At 39.1% G+C, this 20,687-nt stretch overlaps 2 protein-coding genes across 2 annotated transcripts in view; both read right to left on the bottom strand.

Annotated features, from left to right (window-relative positions):
• Positions 1–2,146: 2,146 nt before the first annotated feature.
• On the bottom strand, positions 2,147–7,414 carry LOC143753993 (trace amine-associated receptor 1). The gene is made up of 2 exons (XM_077246931.1): positions 6,845–7,414; positions 2,147–3,221 (listed from the first exon to the last, which is right to left on the bottom strand). The coding sequence occupies exons 1-2, from the start codon at positions 7,000–7,002 to the stop codon at positions 2,147–2,149; spliced, it is 1,233 nt and encodes a 410-aa protein (XP_077103046.1). The 5' UTR covers positions 7,003–7,414.
• An 8,767-nt stretch (positions 7,415–16,181) lies between these two features.
• The window catches only part of LOC143753992 (atrial natriuretic peptide receptor 1), a 31,451-nt gene continuing 26,945 nt past the window's right edge, over positions 16,182–20,687 (bottom strand). Inside the window, 3 exon segments of the mRNA XM_077246930.1 lie at positions 16,182–16,247; positions 16,650–16,741; positions 16,903–17,001. Of these exon segments, the coding sequence (XP_077103045.1) occupies positions 16,182–16,247; positions 16,650–16,741; positions 16,903–17,001 (257 nt within the window).

Raw genomic sequence — 20,687 nt, 5'->3', positions numbered from 1 at the left:
CATTAACATGCCTAACAGTTCTTTATGGGTTCCTTCAGTTAAGCACTTGTATGTTTTGACTTGTCACATAAATGTTTTTACATAAGCTTCATTTTACTGTCATTCACTAAGCAGTGCCATAAAAGTCTAAAAAGAATAGCACTACAGTGAATGGCTGGGCAAAGAGTTAATAGAACATTAGCTTCATTTAAAAAAAACATTGCATAATGCTAAATGTTTTCCAGAGATGAGTTCCATTATTAAAATTATATTATAGCTACATTTTTGAGAACCCCCACCCCCAGCTCCTTTATCTTTGCTTACCTCATTATTTAAGCAGGCAGACCAGCTGGTGCCATTTCTCTGTGCAGCATGTCATTTCATAAGAATTATATCAAGAAAACGTGATCACGACTATTTTTATTTCATTTCCATCATTATATCATTATTTGTTCTCATACATATTAGCAATGACTCTGATGTTCTACAGGTCACTGGTTCAAATCTGTGACAGGGCAGGATGTGTCACATGCCTTCGGAGTGTTTCTTTTGACAGGCACTCTATGTACAGGGTACGTGTACTGTAACTTCTCTCTCAAATGCCAAAAAACCTTCTGTTCTTGGTTGTTCCTCGTTGTGTTTATTATCATACTGACATATTTTCTTAAACATACCAGAACTTTTTTCTGCAAAGGACATAATGTGCGTTTAAAATGTGTTCTTAACCTTTTTAGAATTCAACTGTAACAGCTTGTACCACAGAATGCTCATAATTCTCCCATTATTCAAAAGGTAAAGTACTGTTTGTTACCAAGACAGTGCAAAATAATGATGTATAATTTGCTGCAGAGCACCAAATCTGCAAAAAAATGATAAATGCAGGCCAAACATCTAATTTATTCACAGAGTAAACATAAATAAGTGGAAGAAAACATTTTACAGGAAGTTCAACAACAAATCACAATGTTTGCATGCACTTTATCGCTTACTGTGCTGTTAGTCTTGGCTGGGTTATTCCCATTTAACTGGAATTCATGTTGTGTAATTTTTATTATTATTTGGAACCATTATGAGGTTCCATAATGTGATAATCTTTTAAATCTATGAAAGACTTACAACAAAGAATACCTTTGGTCACCCATACGGCAAACATGTATTTTCAGTAGAGCAGCACGATTAATTGTTAAAAGATCGAGATCGAGATTCAAACACCCATGCCTCGTTCCAAAATGACAACGATTCGCCCGAGTCCATTCAATCTTTGAAGAATCACACTGGAATTTGAGTTGGTGCTGCCACTGACCCAGAGAGTTATCATATGTAGGTATATCATATTATATGAAACAATTTCAATTTTTTTTCAAACACACAGTATTGTTATTTCTGTGTTACAAATATTCTTATTATCCCAGAAGAACTGACAAAACTGTGTATAGTTCAGATAACACTGATGTATACAGAAGTGATTTTGAAAGTAACTTGGCGCTTCAAATAATGATTATATCGATTACATCTTTACGCCAGGTGGCGACAAGTGACTGTTAAAATGTATTTGTCATTGAATCGTTCATTCAAGAGATTTGTTCAAAGATGCTGATTCATCCAGTAGTGAAGTATTTATGAGTGAGTCACTAAATCATTAATTCAAACCAAGTTTTTTTATAGCCTAATTCAGATTAATTAAACATTCTCTATTTGAATTAAACAAATTGACTGCAGCAATTAACATTTTGTCAGAACCTCTAGTAAATTACGTTATATTGTATAGTTGTTTGTTTGTCTCTTTTTGAAACAAATAAAAAAAATTGTGATTCTCAATTTATCCAGAATCGTGCGGCTCTAATTTTAAAATATATTTTTTTAATATATACAAAAAAGTGTCAGTTACTTAAATTTCCTCATATAGTATTGACAATTTCTGATTGCCTAAATTTAATATATTTAGGCATTTTAAAGGTTTAAAAAAAATGTTTTTCAATTTTAATATTATTTCCTTAAGGTGTGCTTTTTTATTTAGAAAATTATTGAATATATATATATGTATATATATATATATATATATATATATATATATATATATATATATATATATATATATATATATATATATATATAGCCGTATGGGGTGGACAGGAACAAGTTTGGGTCATTTTATTAAAACATAGGTCTACTGGTTGTCTGTGCGCTCACTAGCATCTCTTTTCGAGTGAGAGAGGTCCATTCCTTGAGCTGAGCTGTACAGACATATTCTGCAGCCCATGATCATGAGGAAAGCCCTACGGAAGGAACGGTTGAAGAAACCATAGAGAAAAGGATTTAGGGAGGAGTTGACGTACCCCAACCACAGGAACACGTCCCAAATCACACCAGCAGTCCCGTACTCAATGAATGGATCAACGATATTAACTGTAAAAAAGGGCAGCCAGAAGAGAAGGAAAACCCCCATAATGATGCCCAGAGTCTTGGCTGCTTTTCTCTCCCTCCTTATAGAGTTGCGATGTTTTTGTTTCTTACTCGAGTCCTTGCCCACACCTGCCGCCATCTGCGATTCCATCGCGCTTATTTGCATGGCTTGCCGCTTGGCCGCCTTGTAGATTTTCCAGTAGGCCACCAACATGGTCACCATTGGCAGGTAAAACGCGACAAGGGATGCCATGACGGCATAAACGCGGTTTACTAAGAAGATGCATACGTTCTCAGGCAAAGGAACGTCCACGCCAAGCTTGTGCAGCCCGAGGAGGATTGGTCCGAAGGAGATGAGGAAAGGAACGGCCCAGCAAACCACGATCAGCAGACCGACATGTTTAAGGGACATCTTAAACGAATACACCAAGGGGTTACAGACGGCGTAATAGCGGTCAAAAGCGATGCAGCTCAAATGGAAGATAGAGGCCGTGCAGAGCATAACATCCAAGCTGGAGTGAATATGGCAGAAGGTTGGACCGAAATACCAACATCCCTCCACTGTTCTGACCATACTGTACGGCATAACCACAAGGCCCACCAGGAAGTCAGCGACAGCCAGAGACATGACGAAATAGTTAGTAGGGCACTGCAACTGTTTGAAGTAGGCAATGGCGAGCACCACCAGGAAGTTTCCGACAACGGTGCAGACGATACCAGCGATGATGAAGACATAGAGGGCGGCTCGTGAACCAAAGCTCCTCAACGTGGCACAGGCCTCGAAATCGGCATCGAGTGAAACGTTGCTCCATTCCGAGGAGTTTTCCATGCTGTTCAACCTGGTGATAAACAAGACACATGCGTTCAAGATGTATTCCCATGATCATTGATAAATGCTTTGTTTGATCTCACAGCACGCTGTGTTTTAGAAGACCAACAAGAATGCTTGTTTGAGATATTGTCAAATTACTGATATATGCGAACAAAAATGGCTGTGTCATTTCACTACACAATAATAATTAGTCTATTTCACCATTAATATTTTTGCTAAGTGACAACTGCCCCTGAAGCTCATGTAAGGCTGGGAAAAGCAGAACATACTGGGAAACCCAAGACAAATCAGCAATAAAAACAATGTTTCGGATCTTTTAGTTCTGGGTATCTGCCAAGAATCATATAAAGCCCCTCAACTCGACCTTGTCTCAGGAACTGTATCCCTGCAGTGTGCCCCATCTTGACCTTCGGGATTATACTTAACATGCAAACCTAAAATGTCATCAGCATTGTTACAGTTTAACTTAGTCCCTATTGGGATGTGAGCAAAAACACGAGTTTGAAAGCATGCAGTCTGACACATATATTTTTCATTATCTGAAACAATTCAAGGACATGGTGTAATATGTTATTTTTAGAATTCCATTAATTACGTAACACATTTGAGACTGAATGAAGAAACCTTCCATAGCACATTCTTCATGTAAAATGTACGTCGTGTTTAACTGAAACCACCAATTGTTTCGCATCAAGTCAAGCGGAAGAGAGTGTCAGTTCCTAATGAGTGACAGGCATGTTCCTTAGCCCATGACAGAACCTGAAAACAACATCTGGGGATGTTTGACGGAGAGGAAAAATGAGAAGGAAAGTGCAAAAAAAATGGTCTTAGTTCAGTAATAATACAATTTTAATTACCACCGGTGGGACCTTGTGACAGGGAGAGAGGTAATGCTTAAAGGGTAAGTTCAGCGTGTTACAAGTAAAGCCCTGTTTTAAGATCGTTTCTGATGAAATCGAACGGTTAAGATTAAAATTTGGACACATGCTGCTGTCCTGAGAATTTTAGGTTTTTGTGTTAGCACCCCCACACCTATACAATGGTTGCATAGGTGCCTTGGAACAATCATTCATATAAACGCATTAAACTTTAATTTACAAAGACATGAAACTCACCGAGTGGTCTGGGGTTTGCATATATAATATATAATATATATATTATATAATATAATATAATATATAATCACGCAAAAAATCGCTGCAAAAGATGCTTTCCAACCCGGTTTTATCATAGTTTTTGGAAGAATGTCCGGTTGTGAGGCGTTGGAAAAATAGGTCCACAGTTTTACAACGAATGGTAAAACACCTGTTGGAAAGCATCTTTTGCAGCGATTTTTGCGTGAGCATATCAGTGAACACCCCAGACCACTCGGTGAGTTTCACGTCTTTGTAAACTAAAGTTTAATGCGTTTATATGAATGATTGTTCCAATGCACCTGAAACCATTGCATAGGTGGGGGGGTGCTAACACAAAAACCTACAATTCTCGGGACAGCAGCATGTGTCCAAATTTTAATCTTAACCGTTCGATTTCATCAGAAACCATCTTAAAACAGGGCTTTACTTGTAAAACGCCGAACTTACCCTTTAACATTTTGCTCTTACTTACCAAATCCATTAAAAAAAGTTATTTTATAAAAAATTAAATAAAAAGATGGTTCCTGTGGATATCAGCAATTGGTACTACTGCTTATTATAATTTTAATATTTTATTTTAGTATTTTTTCGGTGACTGCATTAGCACAAATGAAAAAGTTCACCCAAAAATGAAAATTCTGTCTTTATTTATTCACCTGCATTTCTTTCCATATACAGTAGCAGTTTAAGGTGACCACATCTGTCCAGCTCCAAAAAGGGTAAAAACACCATAAAATTATCAAAAAACTAGTCCATACAACTAATGTGCTATATATATATATATATATATATATATATATATATATATATATACATATCTTTTAAAGTCAAAACACATCTATTAGAATCAGTGGTGTTTTGACTTAAATTATTTTCACTCCACATTTTGAATATGGAATATAGCGCACAAGTCGTATAAGTCGTCATTTTGGTGCTGCTTGACAAATGTCACTATGTGCTTTTATGAAAATCTGCAAAAGATCACAATATAATATAACAGCATATACTGGTTTGAAACGACATTAAACTGACATAAATTTTTGTTTATACATGGGCTATTGTTTTAATAATCTTTTAATGAATAATACAATTTAGAATGCTGTAGATGTGTCCTTATAACAACATTTTTATAGAGACTGACTGAGTATGAAGATTGGCTCAAAAATAGAGGAATGCCAAATGGCTTTCTGTGCATACTGTATTGCACATTATAGTGCAATGTACATTGAATTCTAAAGGGAAGAGTAGAATGCGAAATGATAATCATAGAATTTTATCTGTTCCCTTGTTTTATTTGCAATTTTACAAAATGACCGATCGGCGAGGTTAGGACTGCAGACACTGTTCACTTAAATACATTAACAGACAAGTTCATAAACACACTCTATCCCTCTGACACATGCAGGTTAACGTACAGAGACACTCTTGCAGTAAGAACACAACATTAAGACAATGTTCTGAGAACACAGTTTAAAGATAAAGGGACATAGGGAGAAACAGATACAGGTGTCTGCGTGTGTGGTCGTTTCAGACACAACCTATTAAACTCAACCCCACGCTCCACATTAGAGATGTAAACACTGACTAATTCTAAGTGCATAATAAAGATATGGGGCCATTATTGATCCAGTTCATAAAGACATCCAGACCATAACAGAGCGCTCAGCTGTTCCATAACAAACCCTCTCCTTCAGTTATCATGTGAGACAATACACAAGCACTTTTCATTTGTTTAAATTCTCGAACTTAACTTACTGAAGTTATTACAAATGACTTGCCATTCATCCCTTTAATCCTTATATTTAAACTAAAGCCACTCGAAATCCAATATGATTATGCTATCAGTCGCTTTGTTTGTTATTCTTGAACAAAACCAATCTTTGGCGCGTTTCAAGGAAAACAATTCACCCATATCAAACCGCTGCATTCAGCCAACTCACTTAAAATATGTTTTTGCTTTACTTTCAAGGAATTGGAGGGAGAGACTGGACCGGGCAATAATGGCCATTTGAGTCAGACATATTTATTATCTACAAAAAGCGGGCTGCATAAAACTCACCTTACCACACTAACAAGGAGACAAACAGACCTGTCAGTCATAAAGGGAATCACTTAGAGAACATTCACGGTTCATGATTATGTAAACTATATAAATTTAAGAGTAACAGTGCTAAATTTGATCTAGACATAGCAGATTTTAATACTTAAAGACAAAAAATACAGACATTTGAAAGGTTAAAACTAAAGTATGAAATATAAAATGCTAATATAATTTATTATTATAAATAATAACATGCTTAAATATGCCATAAGTCTTGGGAGAGAGCTATATTATTTTCTTTTTTTATTAATAAATACTATATTAGTAGTATTAACATGTTTGAATATGCGATATAGTAATATATAGTAATAATAATAATTTATTTTATTGCTATTATTATTACGCATATTACAATCACAAAATTACACGTCAAATCAGAGATGATCTACTCACCTAAATGGGAGTATTTCTTCTTTCTTCACAATGCCATGTTTATCTGACTGTTCTTGTTTCCTCCATTTCTCCTGGATGAATAGACGAGTGGCAGCTCCATCGGTAAAGTAAGGGTGGTAAAATGTCTGTGTGTGCGTGTTATTTTGAATATGCCACATTAATAAGCACTAAAACGGTCCTCTTGATCAAAATGTAGGCGGGGCGTGTGTGTGTGTGGGTGCCTGTGTGTTGGGTATTATTAAGAGTTGGGCATTGTTATGCAAATAATCCTCACATCCGACAGATTTCCTGCACTGTTTGCTGTTTCTCAGTGTGGCTAATGCAGACATCAAAGTCACAATGTAATAAACAGAGAGGTTACATGTTTTCCAAAATGTGCTTGATGTTTGAATCAGATGAAATAATTGCTTTTGCTAAGCGGAAGGCAGAAGGATACAAACTGCTGTGTTGAGAATCTGGAGTTCACTGATAAGATCAGTAAACACACTGCATTCCGCTCTGGTCTCAGAATGTGTTTAGCTCCAGGCCCATACAGAATCTGTGCCCAGAAATCTTGGCAGATTATTGGCTGGATCTATAAGTTATTCGATAATAATGAATACACACGTTTGGATAACTTTTGTGGGGCTTAAATTCAAAAATATCCAGATGCTGTAAGAAAGTAAACAAATTTAAGTATCATCAAAAGGGCAGAAATTCTTTAAAAATAAACATTGTATATGCAGTTTGGTATTATTTTAGCAATGTTTCTTAATAATTACAATAATAATAATAATGTATTGTTTAGTTTACAAATATTAATCATTAATAATGAAACCATTTAAAATATTTAAAACTATTAATTATAATTATTATTTGAAAAACTTCAGCCAATATATATATATATACAAATCAAAAAATGCAATAATAATATGTTGAATTGTATTTTTTATATTAGTACTTTTTAATTACAGTTAACACTATTCAACATTTTAGAGTAATTAATAAATTATTTGTTATGTGTTATTAACCCTTCTAAACTATTTGTTTGGGATGTACACTCAGGATGTTGGGGTCTCTAGAGACCCTACAATAAAATGTGATTTTGTAACAAAATAATATATATATACTTTTCAAACAAATGTAATATCACTCACTTTATTTATGTTTTTGTGCATTGTTGAGGAGATTAAAGCTAGTTTTAAAAGTGTATATAAATAAATCAATAAATATTTTATTTCATAGATATTAATGTAAGACTATAAAAATTGCTTTTCAGTTTCCATGCAGAAAATACAAAACTTGAAGGGGCGATACCACAACACATCCCCGATGGCGATGGAGTAAACGCTGCACAAATGTCGATTAAAAACTTTAATAAACTGAGTGATATTACATTTGTTTAAAAAAAATTACATTATGATGTTACCAAATCACATTTGACCCCGAACATCTTGAGTGTGACTTTTTTTTTCACGCTTACATACAACCAGATATCATGCCAATATTTTTTTGTTTTGTTTGTAGAACTAGCAAATGTCAACCACGACATCTTATGCCATTTAGTTGAAGGGAACATTTTTTTATTTTGTATTTCAGCAAAAAAGTGTCAAAAAAGACCCCGAATAGAAAATAAAGATTTCAACAATGTATGACACCAACATAAATACAAAAGATACATTTCTAAGAGATGTACATGTGTAGATAGATAGATAGATAGATAGATAGATAGATAGATAGATAGATAGATAGATAGATAGATAGATAGATAGATAGATAGATAGATAGATAGATAGATAGATAGATAGATAGATAGATAGATAGATAGATAGATAGATAATAAATAAATAACTGATATAAATGGATGAAATATTCCTTTGTATCTACTGTGAACAGGTGCTCATGGCAGCTACTCTCTATAACGGTGTCACAGGACAGCAGATCAAATTTGTAGTAGATGGGATGAGAGCCAATGTTCCTTTTTTAAATGCATTATCCATTAAAATGTCAAAAAGGAAAAAGAGTCCTTATTATAATACCCTTTTTTTCACTACCAAAATCCCAGGCATTTAAAACAAACAACTTTCAAACAGAGAGTGTTTAAATATAAAAAGATAACTCAAATTTCATCCCATTATATATATATATATATATATATATATATATATATATATATATATATATATATATATATATATATATATATATATATATAACAGTCACGCAAACAAGATGTACAGTTATTTCATAAAAGGCCAGAACGCCAAGCAAAGAACACTTTAGAACAATGGTCCACCATTAAAAATTAACTATCCAGGAAGTAAAGCAGGACAAATGAGTAGTACTACATTAGCACTTCAGCTACTACAGTACTATTAACTAATATGCAAACAAGATTAAATAAACAGTAAGTATGTCAAATTTAGGACTGAGATAGTTACTTATTAGGTAATCAATAATTACGGAATAAGATTGGCATCATTAAGTACTAATAACTAAACAAATTCTACAATTAATAATTTATTATCACATAATTATCGTGTCTGAGATGTGAGCAATTGTCTTTTTTTACTCTCAAAGTGGTCATAAAATGCATCACTAATTACTCAAGTGTTATATTTACTCGTTAAGTAAGATGTTCTCTTACGAGAGTATCTCTCGTACTGCGTAATATCTTACAATATGGGGAAAACCTCTTTTCCACGAGATATTGAAGCCAAAAATTATCCTTAATTTTGAATTAATGTAAAACGCTGTGCAGCAGCATGCAGACATAGGCAAGACGGCTCGCGCGCCTATTGGCTGCCCTGCGGCAACAGCAGCAGCCTATCGAGAGAGGCCCTGCGTGGGCATTTCGCGCATATTTCGTCACGTCCCGCCAGAAAGGGTGTGGCCTCATCCTATAAATATAGCTCGATGGGCTGATACAAACTGATTTTCATCTCTTCAGCGAAGCTCACGCATCGCTGGATCCAGAGTGAGAAGCCGCGCCGTTGACACAAGCCTTCTGCGGGACGAGCCCTTGAACCTGAAGCCGCTGGCCTTCACCTCGCCGCCTTCAGTCGCCGTACCTGCTACGCTTTCCGGCGTCAATATCCTTTTACTCTGCTGAGAGTGTGTGTTCGCCGTCGCGACTCACACTCTCTCTCTCTTTATCTAAAAGAGCAGCGTCTTTTTTAATAGCTTCGTTCCTGTGGCTCGTGCCGAGCCGCACTCAGCGACGGGGACCGCCATTTCATCTGCGTTTCCCGCCTGGGTTAGGATCATGCAGCTCTCGTGCTCGCCGACAGCGGCTGCCCTCATTGCAAGCTATTGCCATGGTGACTCTGAGGACTCGCATGGCATTTTTTCTCCGAGTCTGCACTCCCGCCCACTTTAGTGCCGCGCCATAATAAGACACATGCCTTTGGTGTGAGAGACCCGGGTTCGAATCCACTGTGAGACACCAATGTGTCCCTGAGCAAGACACTTAACCCCTAGTTGCTCCAGAGGCGTGCGACCTCTGAAATATATCAATTGTAAGTCGCTTTGGATAAAAGTGTCAGCTAAATGAATAAATGTAAATGTTCTCAGTGCAGTGAGTGTGCCCGCTGTCCCGCGCACACATTCCCTCACAGACACGCTCAACCCCACGGGGCTACATATTGTATGGTGTTGAACGGTATGTTTTGTGTGTCCATCAGTTGAGCTCTAATGAGGGGTTTGTTCACTCGGGTCGCAGGCGTCTACAGCTATATATATATATATATATATATATATATATATATATATAGCAAATCTCAAAAGCCTGATTTTTTGGAGAAAATTACCATGATAAATTAACCCTAAATGGAGTTAAATTAACTGTCCACAAATGTGGACGTCATGCATGCAAATATTATAAGCATTACCTATAAAGGATTGTAATGTTAAGAATGTGGTAATTAATTTATTGATCAAATTTTTCATATATATATATATATATATATATATAGAAAGCGATCAAAGAATGCTTCCTTTACAATCGCTGGAACTGTCAATCAAATAGCGCAAGTTTATAAGTGACTGAGTTCTGGACTCTCGCCAAAACTTTGGTTATAATCAACGAATCTCTTATTTACATTGTGTTTGCAATGTTAGTTATGATGAAAGCATTCGTGAGTGTGCAGAAATCATGTTGCATTGATGAGATCACTGCATTCATGCGCTCAACAGACATGTCTGTCATCGGACATGTTCAACACTGCAACCTTTCATGCCACATAGCAAACATAATGCTATAGATTAAAAAAACAATACTATTATCAACAATTTTCCCAATTAGTTGACAGCTGTAATAGTAAAAATGTGCTAAAAGTTTTCGAGAAGGTTCCACATGTAATACTTAGCTGTTTAATATGCAAAGATGTCAGCCAACCACAGCAGTGGGCGTTTACACTGAAGTCTGACAGTAGACACGCCCCTTCAAACAGAGCGTTCAAATCAGAGGGCTAAAATCAGGGTAGGAAATATGCTTTTTATTTCTAAATTATTATCATTTTTGATGTAAAAATCATAGTAACATAATAAGTGCACCTCAGGAAACAGTATAAATCAATAAAACAATGCTGTTTATCACCCCTTTAATATATTATAATCATAATGATTTTTATCTGTCAATTTGTAACCCTGCTTATCATCTTCCCCAGCCCACCTACACATGTAATTCCTTTAGCACTCGGGTCTCTCTCACCACGAACAGAACATGTGAAGCAAGACGTACACATGAGGTGCTATGCGTGTTCCTCTCCCCTCCAGGACCCCCTGCTGTGCTACATCTGACAGGTGAAACTGCCCTCCAGATACCTGGAGCGCCTGTCTGAGCTCAAGTCCTTCAAGTGTGTAGGATGAGCTTTAATTAAACATGTGGGGTTTTCAATTGCTCCCAGATAAAAGGCAGACTCACTCCTTGGCCAGCGTTGTCTCCAGCCCAGTCATTCATATGTAATGTGAGTGTTTGTCAGGAGAGGCACAGAGCATCTGCGCTATTGAATAAGCAGATTGAGACCAACAGGCAGGATGTGTTGCACTGAGCCCTGCATAATGAGAATTTTGTTAATTATGAATATGATCAAGGATAGTGTATGGCTATAAATCAGCAGAATTCATTGAAGATAACCACAGCCTGTATTACATGCTGACCTCCTCTCTCTCTCTCTCTCTCTCTCTCTCTCTCTCTCTCTCTCTCTCTCTCTCTCTCTACTTACCTACCTACCTACCTATCTATCTATCTATCTATCTATCTATCTATCTATCTATTTGTCTGTATGTCTGTCTATTTGTCTGTCTATCAATCTATCGAATATCAAACTATCTATCTAGTGTATCGAATACCGTAGATCTCTTAAAAGACACATTGTATTCCATTATATATTTTGATAAATAATTGTATGACCACCTTTAATGTGACTTAAGTTTCATGTTTAAAGTATAGTTTATTATAATGCATTATAAGAAATGTTACAGTACATAAAAGCATGTACATTATAGGGTACAATATGACAAAAGGCCCACCTTACAGAAATCAAAATATGGTTAACAAAATTTATGAAGATCAAAACTACATATAACTTAGTATTAATGGAACAACTTAATTTGTGTAAAAATAAATTATTAAAAGCCGTCTTGATTAAAATGTATATACATATTTTAAACTATTTACAGTTTTTCTCAGTCGCTTTGGTGCATTTCTTAGATCAGAAATGAAATTACTTGTTCAACCTCCACATCATCTAGTCACTTATGCACATCATAAAAGCAGTTTCTAGTTCTTTTTTGAACAAGTTGCGATTGCTTTGGTACATTCATTATGTACAATTGTCTGCTGTTTCCTACATTATCAGTTGCTAATGCCATGTTGCTCAAAATATATTAAATAGTTCTCTGCGCAATAGTCTTACCCCTCAAAACATCTAGTCATTAGTTCATCGTATAAGTCATTAAATGCAAAATAGTTGATCTAGTTGTCAAACTGTCAAGCATATTTACTACACATTTCTATTAGACTTTTTGTAAATGTGCCATAAATTGATGAATTGTGCAGGTGAATCTTGACATTCACTAATGAAGAGAATGTAGATCAAACAATGAGAAACCAGTTCTCTGAAATAGCTCACAGTTGCATCTCATGAACCTTCCATTGGCAAGCATATATACAGTCCTGCATGCAAGAGCAAAGTTCTGCCTAAGGGGTCTTTCCTGTGTTTGCCTTTCTAATGTTGTATTGTAGCCTTTGTGCCCTTATTTCTTTTTCTTTTCTATATCACAATAATATTGTAATGGTTTTTTGTGTGTCAGACCACCGTGTAACTGTGAATCCTATCCAGTCTATTGCAATCAATAACTCACGTACAGTAGTGTGTAAATTTGTCCTTTTGAAATGGATATATGGCATACAGAAGAAGCGCAGCTTTGTACATTTCAATACAGAAACTGTCATCCAAACTGTTGCCATAGTTTAAATCAGGTAATACTAACAGAGTGCAGTGTTTTATTGACAATATGGCTAAGCATTTTGACTATCTTGTTTGTAAACAATGACACAATGACTTTTCATTCTGATGGCACTGATATGTTCATTGACATAAGTACTTACTTTTGAGAGATGAACTAAAGATTTCGAGGAAGTTACAGGCTTTTGCGGGTGATCCAATGTGTGGTGCTGTTTGTACGAATTGTTTTGAGAATGCACATACTTCTTTGCAAATATTAAGGATGATTTGAGAAATGCACCAAAGTGACTGAGGAAAAACTGTAATGAGGGAAAGTTTTTTTTTGTTTTTTTTTTTTGTTTTTTTTTTTTGCTGTTTTTAAAACCTCTTTTTACCATATGTGTTATTCTGCTTTTATGGATGTATCTTGTTGGAGCAACAATGCAAACTTGATAGAAACTAAATGCAAATAAAATGCATACCTGTTTTATTTTTTCAATAACAATAACATTGACATTCTTTGTCTTTCACTGGCTGAAGAAAGCAGGATATCCTTCAATCTGCTCCAGGATGTTTGGGTTAAAACTCTTCTGTTCAGTTGCATCTATGTAGCAAGAACAATGATTTGCATCAAGTATTTAAAGGCACTCACAGTAGCAGCTTATCAGGGTCATCACAGAAGAAAACAAACACATGATTGTTGAGTGCTCAGCAGGGAGACATTGACAGTCCCCGGTGATTGATGGGACTTTAACGGTGCCAGTCACAGGTCAGCGAGGAAAGCACAGACCCGTCTCATACAATATGAACTAACCCCGCCTATTATTCCTCATCCACCCAATGACTGCACAGCACGCCACTGCCAACCAGGCAAAAGTCCAAAGCAAACACACTGCACAAACCGTTTCTACTGTAAACATGACCTGTATTTTGCTTATAACAACACTGACCACCGACACAACAGGGTGATCGTGAAGAGGAAGTTACCCCATCAGCACTTTCAATTCGTAAAACAAATCACGGGTCGTGGCTCATTGCAAGAAATCACCTCTCAGAGGACACTGATCCAGCTTCCGTGACAAGGATCTTAACCGGATGGAAATTGCTAAAGTGGTCATTGGATGAGTGCCGTTGACACTTATATAATATAATATAATATAATATAATATAATATAATATAATATAATATAATATAATATAATATAATATAATATAATATAATATAATATAATATAATATATAATACTATATTGCAGGAAGCAGGCAGCAACCTGAGCTAAATGAATTACAAGACAACATGATAATCTTTGAATTGTGCAGGAGCTCACATTGTACCTTTAAGTGATATAAATAAAGTATTCATGAGGAATTTGAATTTTTATTAAGTGTTCATAAATGATTGGAGTGAAAGTACAACATTTTGGAATCTTTTCCAAAATTTGTTTATTTTAAAATCATTCCAATGTCCAAAAGCTATGCACAAATGAAAAGAAATAAGAAAATTAAAGTTGCTCACAGCAGCGTCTCGTGTATGTAGGCTATTGGCAGTAGCAAGTCCCGTACTTGCCCATAAAAGCAGCAGCAGCAGAGCAGATCTATTCCGCCAAGACCAAACATACAACATTGTCATACCCATTACCATGCCAATCACTTCGAGAGTTGTTATGACAGAACTTTGTTTATATTCAAATCTCTGGGGGGTAAAAAAATCATTCCAATGTCTAAAAACTGCACAAATAGTAGCATGTCAGTTGTGCATCAGTTAAACATCAGAAATGTATTGTCCTATTAAGCTAATTCATACAATGTTATTTGCATGGAAACAAATACAACTTATATGAAGAAAGTATGCATGAAAGTCCACCCCTAAACCTAACAGTCAACTGGACATAAGCAGATTGAATGAAAACAAATGATTGTACGAATCCATACAAATTAGCCACCAATTCGCCAAAATGGATAACAGTGACGAATCGCCATGCGAGTGTGTTGGAGAAAATAAGTTGGCGCAGTTACAACATCTTAGTCTCATAATATCATAAAAAACCCTTGTTCCTGTTTTACTTTAATCAGTTTCAACCCCGAATCTTTTCAACATGACATATCTTTGAATCTTAAAACTTTGAACAAAATTTCTAAATGCAGTTTGAAGATTTAAAGCCTTCATCTCATGAGATGTTTGTGTTGGAATCAAAGATAATCTGCAGAAACAAATTATGGCGAAGACAGATAAGTTTCCTTTTAACTCTAAAAGAGCAGACAACACAATGATAATACCTATATAATAACCTTTTTTATTTCCCCCATAACAAGACACACAGCAATTCTACACAGCAATGTCTTGTTTGAAAATAGTGTGTCTGTGACCTGTGTGATAAATGTTACCAGAGAGCAAGAAAGGAGTAATGCAGATGTGGACAGTACCTAATGGTAATGTGTAGACCACTAAGATTGGATCCAGAGTTTTTACAGGTTTGCTGTCAATATGGCACAACAATTAAAGGCTTTCAGTGAAAGCTCCAGTGGCAACACAGCATGGAGATGATGGCTATATATATAAACTGCCATTCAAAATGTTGGGGTCAGTAAGATTTGTTGGTAACACTTTATTTTACAGTGTCCTTGTTACATGTTACATGTACTTTTCCTGTAGTAATAACAGTAAATTGTGTAATTAGTAAAGACTAAATAATGCATAATTAAATGCAGCTACCCCTAACTATAAGGCAAAAGTGACAGTAAAGACATTAATAATATTTTGAACTTTAACCCTTAAATGCATGAATGTTTTGCCAATAATTAGCATATTACATATTTGGGTCTTTGGCAACCCGTATAGATCTAACAGGGATGGATCTCTACATGTCGCAATTATACAAAATTCTCCTGATAGCCAGTTAGAGTTAAAATTAAGTGGGACGTCTGTTTAAGTGGTCCTCTCCCAAAAGCCAAAATGTCCTCACCCAGCCCTTTCCCTGAAATGGAAGAGAATAGGGAGGTGAAAGCAGTTCCGAAGCTTTGAAAACGTATTGTCAAGCATAGACTATTGAGATCTATTTATAGGTCCTTGACAGCTGTGGCTCGTTACTGAAGAAATATTTACACTCTTTCTGAAATTGTGTTGCTGTGTATACATAACTTTTCAGATATCAATGTTTACATCCTTGATTGTAGTTATGATGTCATTTTATTACATTATGGCTTTGTAACAATGGATTTTTCACTGTTAGGGCAAGTAATGTTGAAGCACCAATCCTAAAATAAATACGTGTGTAAAGAACCAGTTGAGCGAATAGGATTGTTGTGACGTGGTAAGACAGGCGAGGTGAAACGGAGATGGTGTTTTCTGAGGTGAATGTCAAAAGTGACAGCAGTACCTTTATGTGAATGTCACCTCACAGATCACAGCGGAAAGTCCTGAAAGTGTCAAGGAGAGATTTGGTGGAACTGCTCACATGGATCTTCAGTGCTGGAGAGGGAAAAGTATAACACACTATTACGTATGTTAAAAATGTGCTAGGTCCAGGCAGTGGCAAGATCATGCAACGTCAATCACATAGGTTTCATTTGAAATTCTTTTCTGACATTTTAGTAATCTAGTGTCAGCACATCCTTCATGAGTGATCTTACGTAATCCATATGTCTCCATCCTGGAGGCCGTGTTCACAGTGTCTCCAAATAAACAGTAGCGTGGCATTTTCAGACCCACAACCCCTGGGACACAAGGCCCTGTAACAAGCAGTATGATTTTTTTATGATTCTGCATTCTCTAGTAGTTTTAACAAACACATTTCAAATGAAGTTTCTTCTATTTCTCTATCACAGTAGTACGGTTTGCGTGCTTAAATCACCTCTTTAATGATGGTGTTATGTAATATAATGTACAATGATGTCATTTATTTGAATTTTTCTTATATGTGTCATAAAACAAGTTGGCATGTTGGAATCTCGGCATAAATGCCAGAGCAACTGACAGCGTAAACACTCCTCTGATGCGTAAATTGACCAATCAGAATGAATATACAAATGTGTCATTGGTTTTCTATTGAAAACACATCTGAAAAAGGCAAGAGAGAGAAGAAATTAAATGTACTGTATAAACCTTTTGATTAAATAACAAGTCAAAATCAAATATATTTATGAGAGGTAGTCTCTCAATCCTGTATATAACGTCTTGGTTACGTATGTAACCCTCGTTCCCTGAGTAGGGAACGGAGACGTTACGTCGGATGACGACGAATGGGGGTTTCGCCTAGAAAGCCAATCATCTTCGTGTATTATAAAACGAGCCAATGGCTCGTGGGTATAACCGCGTGGGTATAAAAGGACGACGCCGGCAACATGCAGATATGTCTTCGCTGAGGAGCCGAGACTGAACTCAGGTGTCTACCCAGCGGTACAGCGGAAGTGGCAGGGAGACGTAATGTCTCCGTTCCATACTCAGGGAACGAGGGTTACATACGTAACCGAGACGTTCCCTTTCGTAATCACTCCGAGTTACGTCGGATGACGACGAATGGGGGTCCCCTTGTAATCACGCCATCTTCACAACTGTCTTCCAGTGCCCTGCGAAAGTCTGACCCCCCTGTCGTGATACTGGCACGGACGAAGGAGTCCTACTTAACACAGGAATACCAAGGTCCACTGGGAAGCATATCTCAGAGGAAATATGCTGTAGCATGCCCACCCGTAGGGAGGACTTAAGAACACACATATGGCCGGAGGGGTTCATATAGAGGAACGCTGGAGTGACCAGCCCGAGGGGTGGCAACTTTCAACTCCAGGAGTGGCAAGGTGGCTTGCCGAGGGAAAGACACATGCTCAAGGAGGCTTACAGTGGAAATACACATGTGGGGGTTACTCAGGGGAGGAACCATGCACACGGAGGCACCTAGCCGATGCACAGGCAATAGACACTGGCGCCAGCGTCAACAGTGCTGGAGGAACTCAGGGCTTCAAGAGGAAGGCTCACCTGAGGAAAATATCGCACGTATCCAGTCCGTGGAGTGGAGTGGCGAGCAGGCGAAGACACCTGAGCGGGTCCAGTACTAGCTAACTGGAGCGAGTACTCGAGAGGACACAGGCTCCACTCTGAGATTATAAAATCTGGCGAATGTGTTGGGTGTCGCCCAGCCTGCAGCTCTACAGATGTCTGCCAGCGAGGCGCCATGCGCTAGAGCCCAAGAGGAAGCCACACTCCAGGTGGAGTAGGCTGTCACACCAAGGGGGCACGGTCGGCCTTGCTGTTGGTAAGCCAAAGCGATGGCGTCCACTATCCAGTGGGACAACCTCTGCTTTGAGAGAGCCTTTCTCTTTCAGTCTCCCACCATAACAGACAAAGAGCGTGTCTGAGGTCCTGAAACACTGCGTCCTGTCTACGTAAGCACGGAGAGCGCGTACTGGACAGAGCAGTGCCAAGGCTGGGTCTGCCTCCTCCAAGGCAGCGCTTGCAGGTTCACCACCTGGTCCCGGAAGGGAGTGGTGGGAACCTTGGGCACATATCCAGGCTGGGGTCCCAGGATCACGTGAGAGTGACCGGGCCCGAATTCCAGGCACGCTTCGTCAACGGATAATGTGTGCAGTTCCCCTACCCTCTTGAAGGAGGCCAATGCAACCAGGAGCCCTGTCTTCATAGACAGGAACTTAAGCTCAACTGATTGCAGAGGCTCAAAGCGCGACCAGCTGTGCGCCAGTGCATCCGTGCCGAGGGTGCCCTCGGACTGGGAGTAATACAGGGCGCAATGGGATGAGTCGTGGGAGGCAAACAGGTCTATCTGTGCGTCCACGAACTGGTCCCAAATCAGCTGGACCGCCATTCGCCGGAGATGGGCCGAAACCGTGACAGCCCGTCGGCTGCAATGTTCCGATCTCCCGGAATGTAGATAGCACGAAGGGACCTCAGGTGCTTCTGACTCCATAAGAGGAGGTGGCGTGCGAGTTGCAACATACGGCGGGAGCGTAGACCACCCTGACGGTTGATGTACGCTACTGTGGCGGTATTGTCTGATCGGACTAGTACGTGTTGATCCCAGAGCAACGCCCGGAAGCGGTCTCAGGGCAAGGCATACTGAAAGCAACTCGAGGCAATTGAGATGCAGAAGGCGCTGGGGTCCTGTCCAGGAGCCCGCGGCAGCATGCCCGTTGCACATGGCGCCCCAGCCCGTGGAAGAGGCATCTGTGGAGACAACAACATGCCTGGAAACTCGTTCTAGGGGAACTCCAGCCCGTAGAAAACTGAGCTTCCTCCACAGGGTGAAGGTCTGACTGCAGGTCGGAGTCACTGGAACTCTGAGCGTGCCATGATGCCATGCCCACCTCTGGACTCGATCGCGAGGCCACAGCTGAAGCGGTCTCATATGAAGCAATCCGAGCGGCGTAGCCGCGGCTGCAGATGCCATATGCCCCAGGAGCCTTTGAAACAATTTCATTGGGACCGCACTCTTGCCATCGAACTGTCGAAGACAAGTCAGCAGTGAGTGTGCACGCTCGCTCGTAAGCTGCGCGGACATGGCGAACGAGTCGATCTCCATACCGAGAAAAGAGATCCTTTGCACGGGGTAGAGTTTGCTCGTCTCCCAGTTGACCCGAAGGCCCAGACGGGCTAGGTGCCGGAGCACAAGTCTCTGTGTTCGCAAACCTGATCTCGAGAGTGAGCTAATATTAGCCAGTCGTAGAGGTAATTCAGGATGCGAAACCCTTTGTTTGCGTAGTGGAACAAGTGCTGCCCTCACGACCTTCTTAAAGACGCGAGGAGACAGACCCAACCCGAATGGGATTGGCGGCCGCCTGTCCTGCAGCTCTGTGAGATCTCGCCACGAGGGTGGACGAACATCTACAGGCCTTGGACGGGTGCTTAGGAGTATCACGAGATGAAGCACTCTGAGGACACAGTTGCATGGCAACAGAGCGTTCTACCGGGGGAATCCCAGCGTGCCCATGGGCGACCGCCCCATCGAGGGGGGGAAAGGCGGAGAAAGCTGACGAACGTACACGGGAGGTCAAGGGAGCCTTCCATGACTTCGCCAGCTCCTCATGCACTTCCGGGAAGAATGGTATTGGGGTTGGCTGTGGCCGTGAGGCGGCAGCCGCACCCAAAAACCAAGCATCCAAGCGCGAGCGCTCAAGCCCGATGCTCGCGGCGGCCCGGGAGAGCATGGCCATCATCTCGGGATCTGATACGGGCAACGCTGGCACTACAGAAGGAGGCAACGCAGCCGCATCGTCACTTCCCGATGACTCCTGCCCGCCTTGTGATGCCGCGATCAACATCGAGTCCTCCTCTGGAGCGCCGAATGAAACACGCGGGGCATCAATAGATGGACCCGGTAGAATCACCGCAGCAATCGCGGGTTTCAACACTGTAGAGGGGGGCGTGGTCCGAGGACGCATCGTCGGATTGTTCCACACCGTCACCC

Source organism: Siphateles boraxobius, unplaced genomic scaffold, assembly GCF_051911475.1.
Source record: "Siphateles boraxobius isolate OS27281-9 unplaced genomic scaffold, OSU_SipBor_1 29, whole genome shotgun sequence".
Lineage (NCBI taxonomy): Eukaryota > Metazoa > Chordata > Actinopteri > Cypriniformes > Leuciscidae > Siphateles > Siphateles boraxobius.
Note: the sequence above shows the minus strand (reverse complement) of the source record. Positions and strands in the feature narration are given on the sequence as shown.

Coding starts and splice junctions, on each gene's coding strand:
- LOC143753993 (XM_077246931.1), bottom strand. CDS start 7,002: ATGTGGCATATTCAAAATAACACGCACACACAGACATTTTACCACCCT. Junction 3,222..6,844: donor GAAGAAATACTCCCATTTAG/GTGAGTAGATCA, acceptor GTTTATCACCAG/GTTGAACAGCATGGAAAACT.